This window comes from Pteropus alecto, unplaced genomic scaffold (genome assembly GCF_000325575.1).
Source record: "Pteropus alecto unplaced genomic scaffold, ASM32557v1 scaffold88, whole genome shotgun sequence".
Classification (NCBI taxonomy): Eukaryota; Metazoa; Chordata; class Mammalia; order Chiroptera; family Pteropodidae; genus Pteropus; species Pteropus alecto.
In genome coordinates, this window is record NW_006494611.1 from 9,461,040 (window position 1) to 9,487,481 (window position 26,442).

At 40.4% G+C, this 26,442-nt stretch overlaps 1 protein-coding gene across 1 annotated transcript; it reads left to right on the forward strand.

Annotated features, from left to right (window-relative positions):
- Window positions 1–1,776: 1,776 nt before the first annotated feature.
- Window positions 1,777–25,109, forward strand: CPN1 (carboxypeptidase N subunit 1). The gene is given in 11 exon segments (XM_006926006.2): window positions 1,777–2,292; window positions 6,404–6,600; window positions 11,133–11,288; window positions 13,619–13,801; window positions 15,361–15,472; window positions 17,573–17,712; window positions 19,199–19,298; window positions 21,497–21,615; window positions 24,659–24,700; window positions 24,702–24,870; window positions 25,030–25,109. Coding segments are annotated over 11 exon segments (1,518 nt in total). The 5' UTR covers window positions 1,777–2,072.
- Window positions 25,110–26,442: the final 1,333 nt, after the last annotated feature.

A 26,442-nucleotide genomic window follows, 5' to 3' on the forward strand; every position in this document is an offset into this window, starting at 1 on the left:
AAGAGACACTGGAACTTTGGGATTTTTTTTTTTTAATAACTTTATTGAGATATAACTTACATATAAAATTTACCCATTTTAAGTGTACAATTCAATGATTTTTAGTAAATTTACTGAGTTGTGCATCCACCGCCACCATCCAGTTTTAGGATATCTTCGTCACTCCACCAAGATCACTCGTGCCCATTTACAGTGAATCCCTATTTCCATTCCCGGCCCCAGGCAACCACTATTTTACTTTCTGTCTCTGTAAGATTACTTTGGCAGGAGATTTCAGATAAATAAGATCACGCAATATGTTTTATTTTTTACTCCTTTCACTTAGCATAGTGTTTTTGAAGTCCATTCATGTTGTAATGTGTATTAGCATTTTATTCTTTTTTATAGCCGAACGGTGGTCAATTGTACAAATAAATTACATTTTATTTATCCACCAGTTGATGGACATTTGAGTGGTTTCTACTTTGGGGCTATTACGAATGATGCTGCTATGAGCATTCTTGTATAGAAGTCTTTGTTCTTTTGAGTAGGTACTCGGAAATGGAATTGTTGGATTGTAAGGTAAATTTATAGTTAATTTTTGGGGAACTGTACTTATTTCTTTTTTTTTAAAACAGGTTTATTGAGATATAATTTGTCTACCATAATATTCACCTGCTTTAAGTATACAATTCAATGAATTTTGGTATATTTACAGAGCTGTCGAATCACCACAATCTAATCTTAGAACATTTCTATCACCCTGAGAAGAAATCTTGTGCTTATTTATAGTTGCTTTCCCTTTCCACTCCCAGCCCTATGCAACCTCTAATTCACTTTATGTCTCTGTGTATTTGCCTTTTCTAAACATTTCATATGAACTAGATCATATGATATTTGGTCTTTTGTGTCTGACTTCTTTCACTGAGCATAATAAAGTAAAGTTTCATTTATGTTGTACAATGTATCATTGTCAAATGATATTCTATTGTATGGATATACCACATTTTGTCTACCCACTCATCAGTTAATGAATATCTGAATCAGTTCCACTTTTTATCTATTGTGAATAATACCACTGTGAATATTCACATACAAGTTTTTGTGTGGACATATGTTTTCATTTCTTTTGGGTAGATCCCTAGAAGTGAAATTGCTGGTTATATAGTTAAGTGTATATCTAACCTTATAAGAAACTATTTTCTAAAGTGGCTGCCCCATTTACATTCCCATTGGCAATACATGAGGTTTCTAGTTTCTCCCTATTCTCACCAACCTTTGTTATTGTGTCTTTTGTATTATAGCTGCTCTGGTGGACATAATGGGATATTTCACTGTGGTTTTAAGTTGCACTTCCTTAATGACCAGTAATGTTGAACGTCTTTAAATGTGCTTATTTGCCATTCATATATCTACTTTAATGACATGTTTATTCAAATCTCTTGCCCGTTTTTATAGTGGGTTGTTTGTTTGATTGTTCCGTTGTAAGAATTCTTGATGTATTCTGGATATATTATCGGATATGTGACTTAAAATTCATTTTCTCAGTGATATCTGGTGAAAGATTTTTGAAGAGAAAAGGGACGAGACAAAGCTGTGCTTCAGAAAGATAGTCTGGCAGCAGTATGTGGGATGAAGGGAAGGGAACAGAGAAGTCTCTTTTAATACACCTCTTTAAATTGTAATATAGGGAACTAGCATAGGCCAAGTTTCTCAACATTCCCTGGGAATCAAAGGGTTATAAGTAGCTATTTATTGAAGCCTGTTTACAGTCCAGTTAATAGGTAAACCAGAATCAGTGAAACTAGTCAATCTGGGGGAGTGCAAAACCTTTCAAAAGATTTTCCTGCATTAGAAGAAGCAGAGAAATGGGGGAGGAGAGATGAGTGGTTATTCCAGAGCTACATAAATAATTTCCAGCTTTGGACGGGACAGTTGGGAACTTCCTTCCCAGGTGCTGTCACCCTGGTGTTTACTGGTGGGAAACTAGGAAGAGCTGGTTCCCAGCTCTTGTATTTTGATTGGTGAAGAAGCCAGGTTGTTGGGAGAGGTGGGGCCCATTTCAGTGGTTCTCTTTGAAAAAGCCCAGCAAGATGTCAGGCCTGCTCTCAGTCTTCCTCCACCTCCTCCTCTTCCAGTTGGTTGCCCCGGTGACCTTTCGCCACAGCCGCTATGATGACCTCGTACGGACGCTGTACAAGGTGCACAACGAATGCCCCTACATCACGCGGGTTTACAGCATCGGGCGCAGTGTGAAGGGGAGACACCTCTATGTGCTGGAATTCAGCGACTACCCCGGAATCCACGAGCCTTGTAAGCCTCGAGCAATTCTTGGAGTGTGTAGGGCCGGACCCTTCCTTTACAAATGCAGTGATCAGGGATGCGGGTCGGGAGAGGGGTCCGGGGGAGGTCTGCAGACCCCTCCACCTAGAAAGTATCACCTCTTCCTCAACCTATGCTTAGCCCTCAAATAGCCCCTGCCTCTGGGGAGCTGCAACACCAGTTCAGGCTCCAGTTCATTCTTCTTCTTTGGGTTCTAGTTGCTCAAGACCTTAATTGTAAAAGATGAGTCTTCTTCCCTTCTCCCATCCTACCCCTTCCATTCCTCCTATGACCCCTCTTTTCCCCTTGCTATTATTCTGTCTTTCCCTGTCCAATGCCTCAGGAGACATAAGCAGAAACAATCAGCTCTTCTAGTTCTGTCAGGAAACTGAAAGGTTTAGGGATGTTTTGGGATGGGAATGAGAATGGGGTAGAGAAGGATATCCTGGAGAGGGTTTGAGGCCTGAGGTATTAGTTTTATTCATTGGGTTATTTTTTTGTTAGTTTGTTTCAGTTATAAAAAGCAATCGATGTTTGGATTAACATTAGAAATTAGAGAAGGAAAGAAAACTCACTCATAATCCCATCACTCACAGATGACTATTGTTAACATATTTGTGTACACCCTTCTAGAATTTTTCCTATGCATATTGAACCTCCCTTACGAATACACATAATTTCTTTTATAAAATTGGAATCATACTATAAACTACATTTCTCATTTTATAGTCTTTTGTGAATAGCATCCAGGTCTGTAAATGTAGATTTACATCATCATTTGGCTGCATAATATTTCATTGCATGGTTGTATTTAACTGTGGATATATGGATAGACTTAAGTTGTTTCTAATTTGTCGTTGCTTCACTTATAGCAATTGTGACATTCAAGTTACGTCAGTTCCTCCTTCAAACTGTCAACTTCAAATCTCTCTTTTCCATTCCACTTCCATACCCTCCACCTTAGCCAACACTCTGCCACCGTCTGCTGAAATGATTGCCCCAGGCTCCTTCTGACCCCCTAACTCCTAACTGCCACCACTCTTTGAACCTTGCATTTAGCACAGAAATGCCTGGATAATTTCTCTAAATACTGATTTAATCTTCTCAATCCCTTGCTTAAAAACCTTCACTGACAATCTCATAGCCAGTGGATTCTGTCCATGACAACTTCAGAATATTACAAGGTCAGCGAGGAGGGTACAGTGGGGGAAAGGGAGACTGTGATTAAGTGAGGACAAGGGCCTCGCTTTGAAACTCTACTTGCATAGCGAGCACCTGGTTTTACTCAAGTTGTTTGTTCATTGTGGAAGCTCGTGGGTGCTAATGGGCATTATAGAGTTAGCCCCTCACTCTGCACCCCCTTCCTGGTGCCTCCTCTACTTTCTAGCATCCAAGCCTTCCTTGAAACTTTTCTATACTATTTAGCCCTCATCGATCCTTCTTTTCTCCGATGCCTATAATTTAGCTGTTCATCAGTTCATTCCTTTCATTCATTTGTTATTCATTCCACAAGTATTACTGATTATCTACTATATACAAGCACTTTTGTAGACTCTGAATATGCAACAGAGAATAAAGCAAAAACCTTGCCCTCAGGGCCTTAATTCTAGCTGGGTAAGACTGGCAGTAAATGGGTAACTAAGTAAATATATCGGAAGAAAATAAGTGCTATAGAGAAAATAAACCAGGAAAGAAAGACAGGGAATGCTGTGGAGGACTATGGATTGAGTGGAGGATGGAGTTAGGAAGATCTTCTTTACTGAGCATGTGATGGAGCATGCCATACTGATATTGGAGAGGAAAATGCTGCAGGCAGAGGAAAAAGCAGGCGCATGCTTGGCATGTATGAAGAACAGCAAGGAGGCCCCTGCAGCTCCAGCAGAGTGAACGATGGGCGAGCAAGAGACTAGATCAGAGCAGTACGGTCAGGGAAATCAGGCAGGAGGAGATCCTGTATGGTGTTACAGGTTTTGTAAAGATCTGGCTTTTCCTTTGAGTGAAGCAAGAAACCACTGAAGGGTTTTAAGCGGAAGAGTGACATGATCTGACTTAAAAACTTTAAAGATCACTCAGAACAGGGTTCGACGGACTACAGCCCTAGGGCCAGTTAATTACCTTTTTTTGATAAATGAAGTTTCTTTGAAATACAGTCTTGCCTATTTGTTTTAGTATTGTCTGTGGTTGCTTTTGCTGCAAGAGTTGAGTAGCTGTGACAAAGACAATATAGCCCATAAGCCCAAAGTATTTCCTGCCTGACCCTTTACAGAAAAAAAGTTTGCAGACTCCTGACTCAGGAGAATATGCTTTAATGGAACTAGGCAGATGCAAGGAGTTCAAGGAGGAAATTTATTGTAATAACCCAGATGTTAGACTGGGGGCTTGAACCACGATGATAGCAGTGGTTGTTATGAGAAGTGGTTGTATTTTGCATATATTGAAAATAGACAAAAGAATTTGATCACCTACTAAGTGCAAGGCACTATGCTAATTTCTACGGGGCAGTGGTTGCCAACTTTTGGATTTCACAGACGTTAAAACAATTTTTTTTTTAAATAAATAAGAGAGATTGGAGGGGACTAAAATAGTTTTTTTTTTTTTTCCAAATTTTATTTTACTGATCAAAGATGTAGAATACTACCTGCCATCTGTTATCACCATTCTTGCCTAAAAGAAGGGATATTTTTACACAAAGAAAGTAAGAAAACCAGAGTCGGGAGAAGGGAGGAGAGGGGAGGTAGATGAGGTAAAAGGGGTCATATAAGTGTTGACAAAAAGAAATCTAACTATGGGAGGTGAACACACAATGTAAATATATATGCCTTACTGTTAAAATGTTCAGCTGAAACTTACTGGATTTCATTAACCAATGTCACCATAAAAAACTTAATTAATTAATTAATTAATTTTAAAAAAAGGAAAAGTAAGAAAGACAAAATCTAAGATTAAGGAAATGCACTAAGATCAAAGGCTCTGCATTGTGGAGAATGCACTACATGATCCTTTTGGATATTAGACATTCCTTTAGGAAAGATGGCTGTAGGTATACTGAGACGAATAACAGTGAATCACAACCTAAAGAAAATTAAAAATCGCATACATTGCAAAGGCCAGGTCCGGTAAAGAAAGTAGGACATGTGCAAAGCTGGGCGAAATAGTAGAAAATGGTACGTATCATAAAAGGGAAGTGCGACAGCAAGTTCCCTCCCAGCAGACAGAACTCAAGTTGGCTTCACAGAGCCCACAAGGATGTTAAGGAAGATTTGGAAATGGGGAGAGGAAGAAGTCAAGAATCAGAAAAGTCGTGGAGGCAGGAAGGTGGGTAGAAGGGAAATCATGGAGGGTGGAAGGGAAATCACTTGGCCGGAGCTTTCCCCGTTCCTTTTAAAAGGGTTCAAGAACGATTTACTTTAAATGGTTCCAGACGCTCTTTTCATGACCTCAGTTCTTACTTCAGTTGAACAGTGAACCTAGCCAAAGAGAAGATTAAGGAATGAGACGTAGGTACACTCCTTCCTACTCTGTGTCTCGAAACACAATGTTCTCAGATATGAAGGAGAGATTTTAGTTTCCTACCAGGAAAATTAAGTTTCCAACTAAGATAATTAAGAACTGTTATGTTATAACCTAGAGTACTTTATGTGATCAGATCTTGGGAAAAAAAAAACACTTTTATCCTGAAAAAATTTGTCTCTAAACAGCAGGGAGCTACTGTAACCACTCTCTGGGCTTGGGTCGCCATCATATTAATTAGCTAGGTGACCTCAGACAAGTATAACCTCATGCCTCTCCAGTATCCTCATCCTGAGGCTAAAAATGTCCACTTGATGGGTTTTCTGTGAAGATTACCAATAGTGAGCATAAATGCCTAGTACACAGTAGGAGTTCAATAAACAGTAGTCATTATTATTCCTGGCATGAAGTTTTGTAGCATTTGTAATTGCAATTTGTTTGAATTATTATTGGAAAAGACCCAACGGAAATATGAGATTCTCTTTGATCCATTACTGACAAAGACGAAAAAGGTCCCTTTGCAAGATTAGGAATCAACTTGCAAGCTTCCCCCATCTTTTATCTTCCTGCATGTTTTTTTTCACGCTCGCAGTGGAACCAGAAGTCAAGTATGTAGGGAACATGCATGGCAACGAGGTGCTGGGCCGCGAGTTGCTGCTGCAGCTGTCCGAGTTCCTGTGTGAGGAGTTTCGGAACGGGAACCAGCGCATCGTCCGGCTAGTGGAGGGCACGCGCATTCACATCCTGCCGTCCATGAACCCAGATGGCTACGAGGTGGCCGCCGCCCAGGTACTGAGCCTTGCGGAGAATAAAGCCATCTTAAGGAATAAAGTGCAAACCAGTAGACAACGTATCTTCTCTGTTCCACTGTCAATGTCATTATGTAATAGAGAAGAAACCAATAGAAATATAATCGAGTATGAACACTTGGCTTCAGTCCTTTGGCACCCTACGCCGTGAATGTGGGCTCTCTCTGAGCTTCCTTTCCAGGTGACCTCGACACCTTTTCAGCTGACCTCCCTTTCACTGGGAGGATCAATGAGGCAATATTTGTGACAATACTTTGTAAACTGGAAAATACTATACAGGCATGAAAGGATATTGCAAAATAGACCTCCTTCCCTGACTTTTAGCTTGGAACCCTAAATACTCTACTGGCTCCCACAAGACATGTTTGCATTTGGGGAGTGGGGAATCAGGAAGATTGAGCATTTCCCGGAATGCGGAGTAAGGGGTTAATTCGAGATTCTTCATACTTTCTTATATTCTGTAGGTTGTTTTCCTTTACTAGTATAGTACTCAGCTTTTTAAATTCTTCATTTTGGAGTTATAGTTGCTGGGGAGAGATAAGAAAAAAAATGTCTGTGGGCTTTTACTTTATTTCCTAACATAAATACAAAATGTCAGTGTGCCTAACTTGAAAGCGGTGATACTTTTTGTGGCTGTGCATCAGAATCTTAAGTGAAGATTTTTGAAATACATATTCCCAGATCGCCCCATTCCCCTTCTCAATCTACCGAATTAGTACTTTCAGTGGGTAAAACCAGGCACCTGCCTCACACAATGATATATTCCTTCAAAAGCTATATTTAATCCTGATCTGTTTATTTGTGGGGTTTTTCCTTTCTTTCTTTGTTTCTTTGTTTGTTTGTTTGTTTGTTTCTTTCTTTCTTTCTTTCTTTCTTTCCTTTTTTTTTGAGAGGTGTTGTAAATTGAAACTTTTTTTTTAATTTAAAAATACGTTTATTTAGAGTAGATGATAAATTTTTCATTTTTAAGGCTAGACTTCACTACTTTAAATTAAAAAAAATATTTTATTGTGGTAAAAATATTCAAGATGAAATCTATCTTCTTAAGAAAATTTTAAGTGTACAATGCAGTATTATTGACAATAGGTAGAATGTTGTACGGCAGATCTCCCAAACGTACTCATCCTGCTCGACCGCAATTTTATGTCCATTGTTTAGTGGTCCCCATTTCTCCCTCCCCACAGCCCCTAGCAACCACCCTTCACTTCCTAATTCCATGAATCTGACCACAGGGTCCCATATAAGTAGAGTCACTCAGTATCTGTCCTTCCATGACCAGCCCATCCCAAGAGTATTTTTAAACCTACCTGAGGCTGCGGGGAGTAGAGGCAGGGAGGGAAGCGGAGCCAAGATGTTGAACCAAACACAAATTTGACCCTTGCCATCTCACAACTGTCTGCTGACATGACTGAACAAATGAGAAAAGACAACTTTGACCCTCCAGTGGAAATCAGACAGGCGCATACTAACATGCCTCAAGACTTGAGTTCCCAAAACAGCAGAAAAATTCAAAAGACGTGTAGGGGAGAACCCCAGCCTGGCTGCTCTCTTTCTCTTGGCCAATCCTTGTACTGCAGTAGGAAAACTGGAGAAATTCTCAGATCTCTAGTGGGATGAGGTGGAGTGGGAGGAAGTGGGGAGAACCCCTGCCAGCCCACTAAATTCTATAGCCATTTTTGGGGAGCCAGTCATCTCCACTCCCCTGTTGTATACTTGTTCAGAGGGTGCAGATCTTGAGCCCAAACCCAAGAAAAGACCCATCGAGTTCTCAAACTCTCAGAGCTACCTGTCATACCTATAAGAAACCTTCACAGGGAAGACCTGCCTGGTCACCAAACTTTAAAGCCACCTGTGGGTAAGGCAGAAGAATGCCCTCGCCTCCCCACAACGATGTCCAAGTCTTAATCCCTGGGCCTGAGAATATGTCATGTTACATGGTAAGGGGGAATTAAGGTTGCTAGTTGACTGACCTTAAAATATATGGGATTATTTGGATGGGCCTAGTATAACCAATCACGAGGGTCCTTTAGATGTGGAATAAGGAGGCAGGTCAGAATCAGAGGTTTCAATGTTATGCTGCTGGCTTTGAAGATGAAAGAAGGGCTCATGAGCCAAGGAATGTGGGTGGCCTTTAGAAGCTGGAAAAGTCAGGAAACGCATTCCCCTAGAGCCTGTGGAAGGAACACAGCCCTGCTGACACCTCAGTTTTAGTCCTGTGAGACTTCAGATCTCCAAAACTCCAAAAGATAATAAACTTGTGCTGTTTTAAGCCAGTAAATTTGTGATAATTTGTTACGGCAACAATAGGAAACTAATACACCACCAACCCTGTTTATGTGAACCCACTGTTAAGGGAATCCTTTCCTTGCCTGCTTAATTAATGACCCAGTGTGAGCAGTAATTCCAATAGGTAAATTAATAAAACTCTTAATATGGACACAGGTAAGAGCTATGTTGATGTGAATAAGCAAGGAGTGAAAAACCTCTAGAAGAATAAGAAAAATCATTATCTTATAGAAGTGAAAGATCAAACTCCAAACAGAAAAATCAGATAAATGTTTTTCGCTGGGCAGAACTGATGTAGAAAATGTAAGAGGACTTCAAAAAAAAAAAAATTGTTCTTGGTGAAATCTAAAAATAAAATATGAGCAAGATGCCATGAAAAATGAAGAAATCCGAGAAAACTAAGATTTCTTAGAAAACTATGTGACTGGTAGTATATCTGTGAGATTTTAGCTGTCTGGCATCGAACCATTCGCCCTTCTTCAAGGAACAGCCACCAAACTGGGCTCTGCTCTCTCAGTCCGCAGGGTTCCCGCAGTCCAGGGGACTATTCCCCTTCTCCAATGCCACCCAAAACATTAAATGGAATTTCAGTTTGGCAAAGGCCTTTGCACATATCTGTTTTCTACTGCTTTATATATTTTAGTTATGTATGTAAATATTTATCTCCTCATGTATAATATGAATTCTTAGAATGCTAGAATAATACTCTCTCATTGTTTCTTTCCCCAGTGTCTATCAGAGAGTGTATGGAAGATGGACTGGAATAAATGTTGGTTGACCAAATGGGTGAATGAATGAATATATAACCAAATAAATGAGAGAATTTGAAGTGTGAGCAGAGAAATTTGAAGTGTAAGCATGAGATTGATATTGCTCATAAGGAAGATAAGCAAGGATACTAAATTATAAAAAGTAGTAAGGGAGTTTATCATGGTGCAGCCACTTTGGAAAGCAGTTTAGCATTTCTGGAAAAGTTAAACATAGATTTACCTTACCACCCAGTAGTTCTACTACTAAGCATCCATCCGCCCAAGGAAAAGGAAAACGTATGTCCACACAGAGAATTATACACGAATTTTTATAACAGCATTATTCACGACAGCCCCAAAGTGGAAACCACCCAGATGTCCATGTCCTGGGTTGAATAACATCCCCCCAAATTCATATCCACCTTGAATCTATGAATGTGACCTTATTTGGAAATAAGGTTTTTGCAGATATAATCAGGTTAAGATAAAGTCATACTGGATTAGGGTGGACCCTAAATCAAATATGACTGGCGTCCTTATAAGAAGAAAGAAATTTGTACAGCGGCACAAACAGATGGGGGAGAAGGCCATGGGAAGATGGAAGCAGAAATTGGAAGCATCTACGAGCTAAGGAACACCAAGGATTGGAGGCAACTGCCAGAAGCTAGAAGAAGCAAAGAAGGATCGTCCCCTAGAGACTTTAGCAAGCATGGCCCTGCTGACACCTTGATGTCAGACTTCCAGCCTCCAGAACTGTGGGAGAATAAACTTCTGTTGTTATTACCCTCCAAGTTTGTAGTAATTTGTTTTGGCAGCCCTAGGAAACTAATATAGTCTATTAATTGGTAAATGGGTAAACAAAATGTGATAAATTCATATAATGGAACTATTTATCTATAAAAAAGAATGAAGTACTGATACTTGCTACAACATGGAAGAGCCTCAAAAACATTGTCTAGTGAAAAAAACAAACATATAATGTACGATCCCACATATGTGAATGTCTGGAAAAGGCAAATCTATAGAGATAAAAAGTTATTACCTAGGGCTGAAGGAAAAATGAGGAGTGACTGTAAATGGACATGAGTTTTTTTTAGGGTGATAGAAACGTTCTTAAATTAGATTGTGGTGGTAGTTGTACAACTCTGTGAGCATCTAAAATTCATTGAATTGAACACTTAAAACAAGTGAATCTTATGGGATGTAAGTTATATCTCAATAAAGCTGCTTTTTAAAAACTAGGGGTTTTCATCCTGAAACATCCTACTCTTATTAGAGCTTATTCTGAGATCTCTACCTCCAGCATGTGGTCCACAGGGAAACCTGAACCACACCACTGAGGCTTTGGATAAGTTAAAAAAGAAAATGCTATATCGTTTGATAGATTAAGCCAATACCTAAAAAGAACTGTATGGTGTTCTTCAAACATAGGATCCATTCTGAAACTTCATGTTTTTGTCTCTCCATATTCCCCCAGGGCCCAGACATTTCTGGGTATCTGGTTGGCAGGAACAATGCAAATGGAGTGGACCTGAACCGCAACTTCCCCGACCTCAACACCTACATCTACTACAATGAGAAGTACGGAGGCCCCAACCACCATTTGCCCCTTCCAGACAACTGGAAAAGTCAGGTATGAGAAGCAATTTGCAAACAGAAACTAGTAAATTTCTTCTAGCAATCCTCATATCACTAAACAAGCAAGAATTAAGCATTAACTCCATGTTAATGTGTCCAAAGCAATAATAATTGTGTCTTACGACTCTTTACCTTTATTCCCTCCCCTAGCATAAGGCCTTCTGTGGAGCTCCTGCTCACACAATGTTTGATGTTAATGGCCATGGTAGTGAAGGAGGTGAAACAATATTTTATAATCTTACACAATTCTTAGCTAGTATTTCAGTTGATTATTCTAGTATTGTATGATGAATGCATCAAACAGTGTTATCCATCCCTGTTTTATAGATGTTACGCCTATAGATAAAAAAAACTTAAATCCACACAGCTAGTAATTGATGGAATCAGGGTTAAAACCCAGGTCTTCCAATTCCTAATCCAGCGTTCTTTCTACCACACTGTACTGTTGACACAGAACTCTAGCATTCTATAGAGAAATCTCTCTTACATGTGATGAACCGTATGCTCATCAATTAGCTTTAGAAAGAAGTTCAGAGAGTCTCACCCTTATAGTTTTTCCTCTTCCCTCTTTATTTGACCCTTGACCACTTTACCACACTCGTTTCCCTTTCTCTCTCTGTCAGAAGATCCCACCCGATGTTCTCAGGCCCTTCTCCCCAGGAGTCCTGCGGTGCCACCCCTGCAGCGTGAAGGTTTCTGCCTGCTCTCAGGAATGACTCCTGTCGTCTTCAGAGCTTCACCGCCACTCTGTTTTTACACTGTTTGTGAACATGTAAATTTAGAGACTGGGGAGAGAAACAGAAAAACAGGTGTAAGGCTTTCTATTTGGAGTTTTCTAGATGGAATAGTCTCAGTTGGCAATGAAACAAAAGTCACGTTGACATGTTTAGATTTTATACAGCAGCTATACTCTTGGCTCAAGTAAATAATAAATCAAAAATATCTTTGTCCTAGTCAGCATATCCAGCCAGAAGAGTGTTTTAATTTATCAGCTTATTGAAGTAAAATAAAGCAATTGAGCTAATTAATTAGATTCTCACTTGCTCCACTCTCTGAATCTTAGAAGAAAAAAAAGAGAATGAGAAATAAGTCTCTCTTCCTCCTGGTGGGACAGCCTTGAGGGGGAGGAACAGTGAGAGGCTGGTTTTGTTCTAATGGAGAGAGGCTGAGGTCACAGAGAAAGGTCTGCTTCGAAAGGGCTGAGCCCTGGTCATGAAGCAGGACTGGCCCCCTTGGTATTATATCCATTCTGATTGGGTGAAAATCAATCCCTATTCTCCCACTTCTCCCTGGGATAGGAAAGATGGGGCCTGTGCCCAGGAAGAGCCATTAACACATTGACACCACATAACCTCTAAGCACATCCATCCTGAGAGGAGGAAGAACACCGAGGACTGTCAATTATTTACTTATACTGCAAGTCCAAGTGGATGCAAGGCTTTCCTTAGATACCACTCACTAGCACTATAATATGCAATAGAAAGGGTGGAATTTCACTAATTAGCCAAGACTGGCCCATATTACACTATTTCTAATCCATGAAATTTGAGTATGATCACAGAAGTGGGCTCCACATGTCAACATTACAGCAGATCTGTTGGGTTAAGGAGGAGGTTGAAAACGATGACTTTAAACCAGCATTTTTTCAGATTTATTTACCAGAGCCCTAAATTTCTGCAAAGGCACCTCAGAAACCGTTGGAACAGTGGATAAATTGGAGAATGCTTTCTTAGGGGCCAGAGAGAGGCCAAGCTAGGGTGTCTGTCTGTCCGTCTCATCCTCTCTCTTTCTCTTTCCTTCTCTCTCTCGTAGACTTTATTTTTAGAGCTATTCGAGGTTCACAGCAAAATGGAGCAGAAAGGGCAGAGAGTTCTCATTTACCCCGTTTCTCATCAGCAACATCCTGTACCAGAGCGGTGCATTTGTCACAAGTGATGAACCTACGTTGATTCATCCTTATCACACAAAGTCTACAGTTTACATTAGTGTTCACTCCTCATGTGGTACATTCTATGGGTTTGGACAAATGTATCATGACACGTATCCACCATCGTAGTATCATTCACCATGGTTTCAGTGCCCTAAATGCTCTCTTCTTATCTATTTTGTACGTCAAGATTCTACATAAGGTGACATTTTGAAAAAGGGTTTCATCCACTTATTTAAAATTATCATGTGAAAGATCAAAATTTCTCCATCTACACTTCTCATATCTGTCTTATTCAGACATGCTACTGCCTCAGGCCACTTCCTGGCAAACTTATATGAACGGCCATTTGGTACCGTCAGTTGCAGCTTCTCCGCCAAGCTCTCCTCTCTCCTCAGGTGGAACCTGAGACCCGGGCTGTGATACAGTGGATACGCTCCTTCAACTTTATTCTTTCTGCCAATCTCCATGGAGGAGCAGTGGTGGCCAATTACCCATATGACAAGTCCCTGGAGCATCGGGTCCGAGGTTTCCGTCGCACTGCCAATACCCCCACGCCGGATGACAAGCTATTCCAGAAGGTACGCAGAACAGTAGCTTGTCTGGCCATGAACTTGGGGTTTAGGAGAGTAACACAGGTCAAGTCAATAACGCAGGACCAGATTACGCACAGATCCACAGAAAATAATTGAAAACACTACTTGCTCATTAGGAGCTTATGCTCTAGTAAATTACATTTTGTTTTGAGTATAAGCCATAAATTCAAGAAAAAGTAAATGTATAGGAAAGCTTTGTAGTACAATTACTACAGTGTAAAAAAGTATTTAATCTGATGACAAACAAGAAATATGCCAAAAGATTAATAGTGCTGGTGATAAGCAAGTGGCATTAAATGTGAATTTGGGAGACTCTAACTTGTAATTTTATGGTAGTGTGGCTGTATTAACGAAAAATAGACCATGCATGTAAAAAAAGATTTACATAATAGTTCAAAACAGCAATAGAATAAAATTAACAGATTATTTTATAGTTAATATATTAAGAACATAATTTATATAAATAAAATTAATAACATTAATTAATTATGATAATTACAACATTAATTATTAATTCATCAATTAATGAATTGCATAGAGAATAAAACCAATTGTTTCTTAGCAAAGCAAGTATACTGTGATATATTCTTCTCCAATAATCTCTCTTTGTTCACTGTTATAAAATAGTAATGAAAAAGAATTAATAGAGATTCTAAACATATTCCTCTCCCTTCAACACGCATCTCTCACCCATAAACCATGGTTCTCTTAGTCTATGGCCATCCTACCCTGAACAAGACTCGTCCTGTTCTGATCTCGGAAGCTAAGCAGGGTCAGGCCTGGTTAGTACTTGGATGGAAGACGACCTAGGAAGATCAGGTGCTGTAGGCATAAAAAAAATTAAAAAATAAGGGATTGTAAGCTGACAAGTTCCTTGCAATCTGTCAACCAAGGGTTGCTTTGCCTAAAAACAAAGAAACAAACAAACAGACAAAACCAAGAACTATCTTATTTGTTCTTTTCTTTTACAAAACTCAGCTAGAAAATGGAAAACCTAGAAAAGGATTAAAAAGAATAAATGGCCAATTACAAAGATAGTCACAGGGATGTAAAGTACAGCAAAAGGAATATAGTCACTAATATTGTAAGAATTATGTATGGTGTCAGATGGATGCTAAACTTACCAAGGTGATCACTTCATAGGGTATACAAACACCCAAACAGTACGTCGTGCACTTGAAGCTAATATAATATTGTATATGTCAACTATAATTGGAAAATAAATTTAAAAAAGAGAAAATGGTACACCTAGAAGGGAGCTTATTATCATCTAATGCCATCCTTCGGTTTGTACTTGGAGACATTTAGCTTCAAGAGAGTGGAAAACTCAGAACACAGGTTTTCTAACTCTAGTTCACCATACACACACACACACACACACACACACACACATCTTTATGTCTGCTGGTATTTTCTTCACTAAAGCAAATAATCAGTTGTTTATACCTAGTGGGATTTCTTGGCTTCACTCTACTTTTCTGAGTATAAGCGTTGCCATATGGGTTGGGAACACCCATGGTCACTTCTGCCCACTTTTCCTACAGCTGGCCAAGGTCTACTCCTATGCACATGGATGGATGCATCAGGGCTGGAACTGTGGGGACTACTTCCCAGATGGCATCACCAATGGGGCTTCCTGGTATTCTCTCAGCAAGGGTGAGGAGAGGCCTGGGTGCAACAGTGCTGTGAGCTGAAGTAGAGTAGGGCTCGTTTCTCTTTCTAAAATTTTTTTTTCCTCAGGGAAACAACAGAAATACTATCGAATTTTGCATTCAAATAGAGATCTGAAAATGGCAAAGACTTAAGTTAGCATTTAATCATTTTGCAGTTCATTAAAATTAAGGTAGGGACACCTCGTGGTCTTTTAAAACTGGTGGTTTACACAATAGATTAGGGCATAGGAGGGAAAATATGTAGTCAAGTGGTTAAGTGTGGGCTTCAAGGGTATATTGGGTTGAAACCCAGCTTGCTCATTTACCCATTATGTGGCTCAGCCCAATTACTTAATCTCTCTGAGCTTCGGTTTCCTTATCTGTACATTAAGAATAACAATACTTGCCTCATAATTTTGATGTAAGTATTAAATAAAATAATGCACATGAAGCATTTAGAAATTCCTGGCTTATAAATGTTAGGCGTTTTCTCACTACCATGGAATTATGCCTCACATAGGACAGATGAGCAGAGGAGCCGGCCTGGACACAAACGGTTCCTCTGGTGTATGCTCTGTCCCCTGCCGGCCCATCTCTCATGAGCAGGAGTTTGCCAGGACATTGGCCATTGATAATGTAGCAGAAACCTCCAGCAAGAGGCTTCTCTCTCTACTCCTTGGGCCTTTGCCCTCCCTCAGAGTGGAGATAGAACCTCTGTTTATGAACCTTCAGTAGATAAGGAAGCTAAGGATAGGGAAGAGGCTGAAGCAGGAAGCTGGGATCTTTTGGAATCATGTTTTAGCAGTTGTCTTTCCCCATCCTCTCAAACCTGACCTGCCCAGAGCCCGTGTAGTAGAAAGCTCCCTGGTGAGGACTAAGCTGATGGCTGGTCCTGTAAAGAGTGGGGAGGAAGAAGTTAGGTGGCTGAAAATTCACTTGAACAAAAGGCAAGGAGACTCTGTTGAACTTTACTTTCTTTAGTTTGCATCAGGACAGCAATAGCTCTTTTTTTCCCTCCAAAATATAAAATATCAAATATACTTTTTAAAATTATACTTGTTCCTCCCCCTCCCTTCCCATCCTCTGTAAAAGCATGGGCCATACCTCTGCTGAGAATCATTGCCCCAAATTAATCTGGTACAACTTCAAGGTCATTAAGTACATCAAAATGATTATTCCAACAGTGTGGTCTCTGGACCAGCATCCTCAGCATTATCTAGAACTTGTTAGAAATGTAACTTTGGGAGTCGCACTCCATATCTTCTGAGTCAGAAACTGTGGGGCTAAGACCCAGCAATCTGTATTTGACTGGAAGGTGCAGCCTTCCAGGTAATTCTGATGCAGAGAGAGAACCAATGTAACAGGCTATAGTTGTTTTTCAACTTTCTTCATTCTTTCTGTAATGGCTGTTTGCATGCTTTGGCTTAGCTAGCAGGTGCAAGTTGATTAAATGGATAATTTTTTTAAATGGATAACCCAAGTAAATTTGTGATATAAACACCATTCTAATCATCAGAAATATATTTGAAAATAATTGATCTAATGGAATAATATAGAAGATAGAAACAAACAAGTGTTCGATAGAGAAAAATCTAGCTGCCTTCTGCTTTTTCTGGAGTCTGTTTATCTTGGATAACTATTTTTCAGGTTAGTGCTATGTTCTCAGGTAGGAAGAGGGATGTGAAAACGAGATATCTGTCTCATCTCTACCCTCCCAGGTCTGACGAACATCATAGTTCATTGGGGAAATCTGTCCCCTGGAAAGTAGTACATGTGCACAGACTAATAATGTTAAGATGTGGCTAATAAGAGGACTTTGGGGATGCTAAGAGGGACGAGAAGTGAATTTAAGTTATGAAATAGAAAAGAGTTGAGGGTGAAGATGACAAAATGAGCATTTATGAAGAGAGAAAACTGGAATGATAGAAAGGCACGTGAACTGGGAAATTGGGGAAAGGTTTTATGGAGAAGGATAAATGGAGATCAAGAAGTAGAATGGAAGATAATGGGGCGCATACGGAGAAACTGTGATTAAAGAAAGTTGATGTGGGGCATCGGGTGGGAACCTGGCTCTGCAAATCTGCTACTGCCCTCTTTCCCCTAGGAATGCAAGACTTTAATTATCTTCATACCAACTGTTTTGAGATCACGCTGGAGCTGAGTTGTGACAAGTTTCCTCGCCAAGAGGAATTGCAGCGTGAGTGGCTGGGTAATCGAGAAGCCCTAATCCAGTTCCTGGAACAGGTAAAGTTGAATTATTTAACCTTCATGGCTACAGAAAGAGAAGAGTTTTCCAATGGTAGGTAAGGTGGCTCAGGTCTCCTTTTTGCTCTGACTCGATCTGAACTTCTACCAATAAAATCTATCCATTCAACATTAGTGAGCATAGTTATCTGTCAGAAACTACTAAATGCTGGAGATTCTGAGTAAGCAAACAAACAAATATCCCCACTCATATGGAGTTTCTATTCTAGTGGAAGAGACACACAGACAATAAATAAACAAAATAAATTTTATAACATGTTAAATGCAAAATACTATGAAGGAAGCCTTACAGAGAAGGTAACGTTTAAACAGATATAAAAGAGGTATGAGAAAAAAATATGCGGATGTCTAGAGAAAGAAGGATTCCTCAATGAGGACACAACAGAAAATACAAGGCCAACAAGCATGTGAAAGAAGCTCAACATCACTAGTCATTAGGGAAATGAACATCAAACCATAATCAGACACTACTTCATACCCATTAGGATGGCTATGTTAAACAACAAACAATGACAGAAAATAGCAAATGTTGGCAAAGATTTGGAGAAATTGGAAGCCTTGTAAATTGCTGTTAAGAATGTAAAATGGTGCAGCTACTGTGGAAAAGAATAGGGCAGATCGTCAAAAAATTAAACATAGAATTACTACATGATCCAGCAATTCCACTTAAAAGTATATACTTGAGAACTGAAAGCAGGACCTCGAACAGATATTTGTATACCATTGTTTACATAAAGTGAAATATCCAGCCCTAAAAAAGAAGGAAATTCTGCCACATGCTACAACATAAATAAGCCCCGAGGACATCATGCCAAGTGAAATAAGCCAATCACAAAAAGACAAATAGTCAATTTCATAGAGACAGAAAGTAAAATGGTGGTTACCAGGGTCTGGGGAGAGGAGGAAATGGGAAATTGTTTCATAAGTATAGAGTTTCAGTTTTGCAGGATGAAAAAGTTCTGGAGATTTGTTGCAAAACAATGTGAATATGTTTAACATACTACTGAACTGTATGCTTAAAAATAGTTAAAATGGTAAATTGTACATTATGTGTATTTTATCGCAATTTAAAAAACTTTTATTTAAACAAAAAATCTGAGGCCAGGACACTAGCGAGACGGAAACAATCGTGAGAATATGGGAGCGAGTAGTAGGAGATGAGATGAGAGAGCAAACTGGGGCTGTGGCTTTATAGACCATCATAAGGGCTTTGCTCTAAGATGAGTTTTGAGCAGACCTATGACATGATTTGATTTAGATTTTAACAAGATCATTCTGACTACTCTACTGAGAAGAGATTATTAGAACAGAGTTGGGGAGGGGAAAGAGACAGAGAGAGTAGTTAAGGGCTATTATGATAATCTTTGTGAAGATCAAATGTAAAAAGATGAGACAGAAGAACTTTGAGGACTCTAAAATACAAATGTTTTATGATCATAGTTTTACAGTAAGTTTTTTCCTACAGGTACACCAAGGCATCAAGGGAATGGTGCTTGATGAGAATAACAATAATCTCCCTAAGGCTGTCATTTCTGTCAGTGGGATTAACCATGATGTCACTTCAGGTGGGTGGCCACTACCTAGCAGGATGAGAAAGAAGCTTCTACTTCTCCTTCTTCAGCATAATCAGGAGGCCAATAAGCCAGTGAGACGAGCAAGGACATCAAGGCCATTAGGGGTAGGGGATTGGAGGAAGAAAGGATGATAGAAGTGGGAACAGTGAAATCAGAGGCAAGGACCAGGAAGGTGCAAATGTAACATCTCTCAGCATCAGGAGCCACTTCCTCATACCATTTTGTTAGGGTTGTTTTATGGGTTTGAAGATATTAGTATCTGAGATACTGGTGTGAAATGGGTAGAAAAAAAAAGGACAACAAAACTGATGTTTAATCTTGTCCATGACAAAGGCATCTCGCTACACCTCCATTCGGGGAAAAGTTAGCAAGATGCATCCTACAGGCTTGTTGCAGGGCAAATTTAATGGAACCTCCTAGAATAGTACAGAATATCATGGCACAATGATGTTGTAAACTGCCCTAGCTGAATTTGATCATGTACAACTCATAGGGACTTTTTGTTGTGTGTTTTGTGTTTTAAAGTAGAGCAGTAGCTACCAATGGTTAGGGACAGCTGAGGTCTGCCTGCATCCCACAACCTCCACACCGGCAAGGCTCAGCCATATTCTGCCACACACACGTTTATTATCAAGCAGGTGTCTTACAGTTCAGACAGTCAGTTTAAATCGATGACATCTCAACTTTAAGGAGATAATGTGTTCTTTAAGATGATCTCAACACATCCTACATGAAAGGCTCATTCAAGGCAAAGTCAGCAACATTCTAAAGGCAGAATTCTATAGCCTAATAATCAAGCAACAGATCACCAGAATCTTCTCGCCCAGTGGCTGGACCCAGGACTGTTTAGGTATCAAACCTCAGGCGTCCCTAAGAGCTTCAGGGCTTCTTAGATTCTTATACTCTATTCACACAAGGGTGGGGAATGTCTAGCCAATCAACATATATCGAATACCACTAATTTAACCAATAAGGGCCCACTTTGAACACCCATTATGCTAAATTAATAAATTACTCATTTCACCAGTGGATAAACTCATTGATAACATTCATTATACCATTTAGCAAAGCACCAAGTGTTGATTAGAGATAAAGATAGCTGAAGCTCTCCTAATACCTGTATCTGGAATTGGGTCTTTTTTTATACAATGCTAGTTAACACTCCCTCAGTTAAGAAAATGATAGCCCTGGGGTATGACTTAAACTATCCAACATATGTATAATGACATCCTGCTTTTGCTAAAGCATTTTAAAGTAAATTACAGACATTTAATAAGGGACAGAAAAGAGACTTTCTCATTATTTATTGTCTATCTGATTCTTAATTGCAGTGATTATTTCAATCGTTCATTGCTGTACACCTACACGAAAATTTAAAGGCATAGTCACAATTGATTCTAAAGAGATATAAGCCAAAAGGCTATATCCCTGCCACAGAGAAACAGGCTTTCTTTTGAATTTTATTTTCTCCTTTTGGAGGTGATGGGAAAAAAATATTAAATGTAAAATTCTCAAAATCAGAACTTTAGTGGTCATTTAGTCCAGTCCTCTCGCTCAATATAAGATTACACACATACAGCACCACTAACAATGGTTGTCAGTCCCAGCAACACGAGTGCAAGTTGTGCACCGAACAACTGTGTAGCCTTTCCAGGGCCCCTCATTCGCTCTCTGCTTAAGTGCTCACGATCTCATAAAGCCATCTATTCCTTTCCTGGCAGCTCTGTGTGCCACAATAGTTTTTGCTTCTGTCTAGCAAAATCTTCCTCCCTGCAACTTAAACCCACAGTTCTCATGCCTGTTTCCTTAGGTAGACATTTCTTCATGGTGACTTTTTGAACATTGAAACAGAGGTCTCATTTAGTCTCCTTTACCAGGCAAAGGAGATATTCAACCTTTCTCCCAGCGACCCTTTACTGGACATGTCTGTTTTGAAAGAGAGAGTCTAGAATTAAACACAATACTCTCAGTGCAGAGAAGAGCGAAACTCCGACTTCCCAGGAGCTGAGGCCCACACTCCCATTATGTACAGTAGCCTAAGATCGTTTTTAAATCTTAACCAGTTTCATCATGCTATTAAGAAAAATCAAGCTTGCGATCAGCTAAGACCCTCAGATTGTTTTTCATATAAAGGTCCAATTTGGGGCAGATTTCTAAACAGCAGACTGAGTTCTATTCTTGACTTTTAGGTCATCACGGCGATTACTTCCGGCTGTTGCTTCCAGGTACCTACACTGTCACTGCTACAGCACCTGGGTTTGACCCAGAGACAGTGAGTGTGACCGTGGGTCCTGGAGAACCAAAACTGGTGAGTTAGGTGGACCTTCACAGCGCATTGTAAAGGTCACTTACACGAAATCACAAACAACCGATTGCATAGTTCTAATCTTTGCTAAGCTTCCCTTGCACCGTAAAAAAAAATTCATTGCTCTCATATGCTAATTTTTATTCCGTCATTTTCTTATTATATCCTTCCCCACTTCCTTCTGACTTTTTGTTTTCTTCTGTTTAACATAGCGTAGTGATTAAAACTGCTGTCTGGTTCTAAATTCAGCTCATTTGTCCACAGACCGTGGACAAATTACCCAATTACTCTCATCCTCAGTTCTTCCTCTATAAACTGGTGATTATATACCTCCTTCACAAGAGATTGAAATGAGAAAGTGCATGTAAAGCATGCAGTACAGTGACTGACACCTAGAAAGTGACCAACAAATATTTGTAAATGCCAGAGACCTCGACCAGATACCCGGGTTCCCATGGGTCGCATTCTTCTGGGCCATCGGCAAGGACTACCACCAGATGGCACACTGTCCCCTCCTGGTTCCCCGAGGGCCCAGAGAGCCTTGTTTCCTACTCGCCTCAACGGAGAACCTGCTGCTCTCCAATATTCAAAACCCTCCATGGTTTTCTTTTATAGGTAGAATAAGAAGCAAAGAACTTTTTTCATCTACAGCCTGGATCTTTTGAGCTTTGGTTATATTAGATTAGAATCTGAGAGCTGAAGAGGCTCAGTGATTTGTGAACACTAATTCAGTCCTATTTAATGATCATCTACAAGGCTGCTTCCTCACAGGTCAGCTCTTCCCTGGGGCCCCCTCATTCTGTCCAGTTTATTCTCTATATAACCCTAGACCCTCCCTCCCCTTTTTCTGTTAACTCAATGCAGTCAAGTCAGGTAGTTTGTCTTTTTAAATACGGTTAGAGGTACTATGTATCAGATACTATATGAGAGCTTTTCAGAATTATCTCATGTAACTTTCATAACAATTCTGCAAGGTAGATGTAAGCATCCACATCTGTGGGTGAGGAAATTGAAATTTCGGGAAGATCAGAACTTTGTCCAATATTATAGTGAGTAATTGGTGGGAGCCATGATTCGAATCTGTCAGCCTTTCAGGGCTACCTCGTTAGCCAGTATGTTACAGCCGGGGTCCCCAACCCTTAAGCTGTAAACCGGTACTGGTCTATGGCCAGTTAGGAACCGGGCCGCACAGCAGGAGGTGAGTGGTGGGCAAGTGAGTGAAGCTTCATCTGTATTTGCAGCCGCTCCCCAGCACTAGCATCACCGCCTCAGCTCCACCTCAGATCAGCAGGCATTAGATTCTCATAGGAGCACCGGTCCCTGGTGCCAAAAAGTTTAGAGACTGCTGTATTATAGGGCCTCATGCGAAGCTCATAACCTGTGTTCGTAACCCCTTTCTTAGCACAAGGATCAGGGTTAAGCGTTCTTTAAATCCTTTGAAAATTCCTCTGAAATTTCTTGAGTTTCCCTTTCTCTCCTCCCAGTCCCTCCACTTCCACCCACCTCTTGCATATTATAAATGACTTCTTGCAGAGGCAGGAGGCAAAGAGTGCTTCCATTGCAGCCCATTACCTGGTTCCAATTTCCCAAACAACATGTTCTCTTTCCTTTTTATCTTTCCTTGTTATGCCCCCTGTGCCTCATTTACCCTAAAATCAAATGATAGTTTGGCAGCTGTGTGCCTAAGTTTTGCATTAAAGCAAGTCTATTCGGTGCCAGATGCAAACAATTGCAAAACCTCTTGAGTAAAGCGCTCTACCTCTTTACCTCCTTTGCCATATAGCCTTTAAATAAATGAACATTACCCATCATCGTGTCACATATAACTCAGAGGGGGAAAAATCTGTTTTTTGGATTCAATTCCCAGACACAATAACAACTAAGAATCCACTTATTGATCACAGTGGAATCTCTCTTCTCAGTTCTAAAGCAGCGATCCATCTGACTGGGGGAAGAGAAAAGAAAAAGATCATTGACTAGAGGGTTATAATTAAGACTCAGATACCTCGCAGAGTCCAGTGTTCTCCCCTTTGCTTTTTCCCACAGCCTTCCGGATGTCATGTTCCTTTCATTCTCTCTGTCTTTGTTTTATTGTTTCTATCTCTTCATTTGTTTGTTTTTCTTTCCTAGATTCTTGCATCACTATGTGGGCAATAATAATGACAATGCAATTGGTTTTGATTTCCCCCACTTGGGGGAAGTAGAAGAAAAGTTGGCTGTAGATTTTTGTGGAAGGGGCAGGAAATAACTCCATGATAGCCCTCTTCCTTGCAAGTTTTTTAACGGGCAGCTGGCTTCAGCAGCTCAAACTGTTCCAAAGGCTTGAAAGCCAAGGATGCCTCAGGGGAGTGTAGTTAGAACACTGTGCCACGCCCTTTCCCTTTGCTCTCTGGGTTGTTTCTACAGCCCTTGCACAGCCAATATATCCCAGCTTGTCAGTCAGTAGCATCTTTACATCTGTTTGCCATGACCAGAAGGGACGGACGTTTCCATGTATTGCTGGAAATGATGCATTAATGCGCATGGAAAAATGGAATTTAAGATTCCATACTAACAATCTATATCATCTCCTATTTGTATTTCTGAATAATATGGCGGAAAGTTTAGTTCCAAAAGTCTGAGGCATTCACTGGCATGCCTGAGCACGGCACCTGTGATTCATACAGTCAACATAAAAGGGATTATTATGGCATCATCAATCTTAATTCTTGTCCTAGGCGGGCAACAATATTGGCGAAATCATAGTTTGAGGTATAGTTTTTTTTTTCTAATACATATAAAATAAATTAATATTAAGTTCATCCAGAAACTCCCTATGTATCACCAGTGATTATATACCATTTTGGCGGGCGGTGGAATATTAGCCAAGCCTATATGACACCACCAGTGCTGCTCTGGGTCGTTGCTGTAATAATTCTCCTTAGTGCCCTGCCCTCAGAACCTGGAACTGTGGTGAAACTGGGTCCAAATAGGTCTTCCTCTGATTTCAGTTCCAGGAAGTAGAAAACTGACTCCATCATCCTCCTTGCTTCTTCCGTTCTTCCAGGTTGACTTCCATCTCAAGAGAAGCATCATCCCTCCAATAACCCCTACGAAGAGAGTCCCCAGCGCAGGGCCTGGAAGCAGAGTCTTACCAAAGAAAGTGCAGCCCCGGGCAGCCAAGTAAAACTGCAGGAGATGAGGCGGCCGCAGAATCCCTGAAATCCACAGTGCCCCAGGCCACACTTGGGAAAGTCTTTGACCCTGTTCTCCAATCACGTGAAGCATTCCTTCTATTTTATTATCTGGGACATATTTAAATACAAACATATTCAGGACACTTCAGAATGGTCTCCATCTGTTCCAGGGGTAGGCCCTCTCTGCTGCGGTAGTACATGGATTCGGTAAGATTTTTCCAATTCTGGGGGTGTGGTTTAGGTCCTGAAGGCTCCACGCCAGTCTGCACTGCATCCAGGGACTGGTTCTGGCCAGCTGGCCCCTCTGTCGCCAAAGTCTAGCACAGAGTCTGCAACATCATAGGTACTTAAGATTTCTGAATGAATGGCTGAGATGCTGAGATGATTCATCATTGATATTGTTCCATAGCAAGACCAAGTGACCAGTTCTGAAATCCCAGAGGACCATTGCAATAACCAATAGCTTCATGATAACAAAAGGATTTCACACACAGACACCTAGTACCACAGCTAGCTACCCATTTTCTTACATGGCCATTTTAAATAATATGCATCTTTTAAAACATTTTCTGGGTAGTAAGTGTAATGCAGAAGCTCCTGTGGAGTGGTTTTGCCCTGCCTCTGTGCCAGCGACACACAGCACTCTCCACCTTGCTGAGTTCCCCAGAATGAACTCATTTATTCTAAAACTGTTATTGAGCACGGTAGATGCTACCAAAGATTTTGAAGGGATGTGTAGTCTTTTACCACACATCACACAGCACACAAATTCATAACCCCACATTGGGCATGTTGAGCTTCCCAAGCCACCTGTCCCCAGGGCTTGGTGGGGGTTCTTTACTCTGCACCCCGTTTCAGGGCTCAGCCTCAGACAACGCAATCTCCAGTTTCCCTCATTTGTTTCATCTCCTCCCACCCTCTCTGCCTTCCCACTCCCCACCCCCAGCTTCTAACTAACCCAGCCCTTTCTTAACATCAAGTAATTTTGCTCCTCTCAACAAGTTGCCTTACACTCATCAGAAAACAGAGGTGCTTTGGTGGTGACAGCCACCTTCTGTAGGAGGCCACCCAAAATTAGGATTGATATAGTATTTATTTTTCTGTTACTTGAGCAATCTCTCAATCTGTGGTCAAAAGGAAAGCAAAAGAAAATATATCTTCCCATTTAGAAAGGGTATTCTCTCCTCAGGTGATTAATACTTTCTCTACATCTACATATTTTCTTCCTTCCTAATTTTAATCCCATAATCCTTGGTTCCCTTCTTGTTATAAAGAAGCAGCTACTTGAGAGGGCTCTTTTTAATTCAGTGAAATGTTATGCCTGCAGTTGCCATATGCACTTGATTTTTCCACATTATCTAAATATCATTTAATTGTTTTCAAGTTTCCTGATACATAGTCACTTAACAGAGATGCTGTTTGCAAAGTATGGTCACAGTGATTTCCCTGACACAGTCACATAATTTCATTCATTCATTCATTCCTTTGTGGGACACTTATTGAGCCCTTGCTCTCAATAAAAGCAGAGAATACAAAGGAAAGAAGATGCAGCCAGTGATCTCAGGACAGCTACGGTCTATTTGAGAAGACAAATAGGCCATTGCGCTGCATTACGATGATTGTTATGATTCTGTAAACTCTGGGATACCGGGGG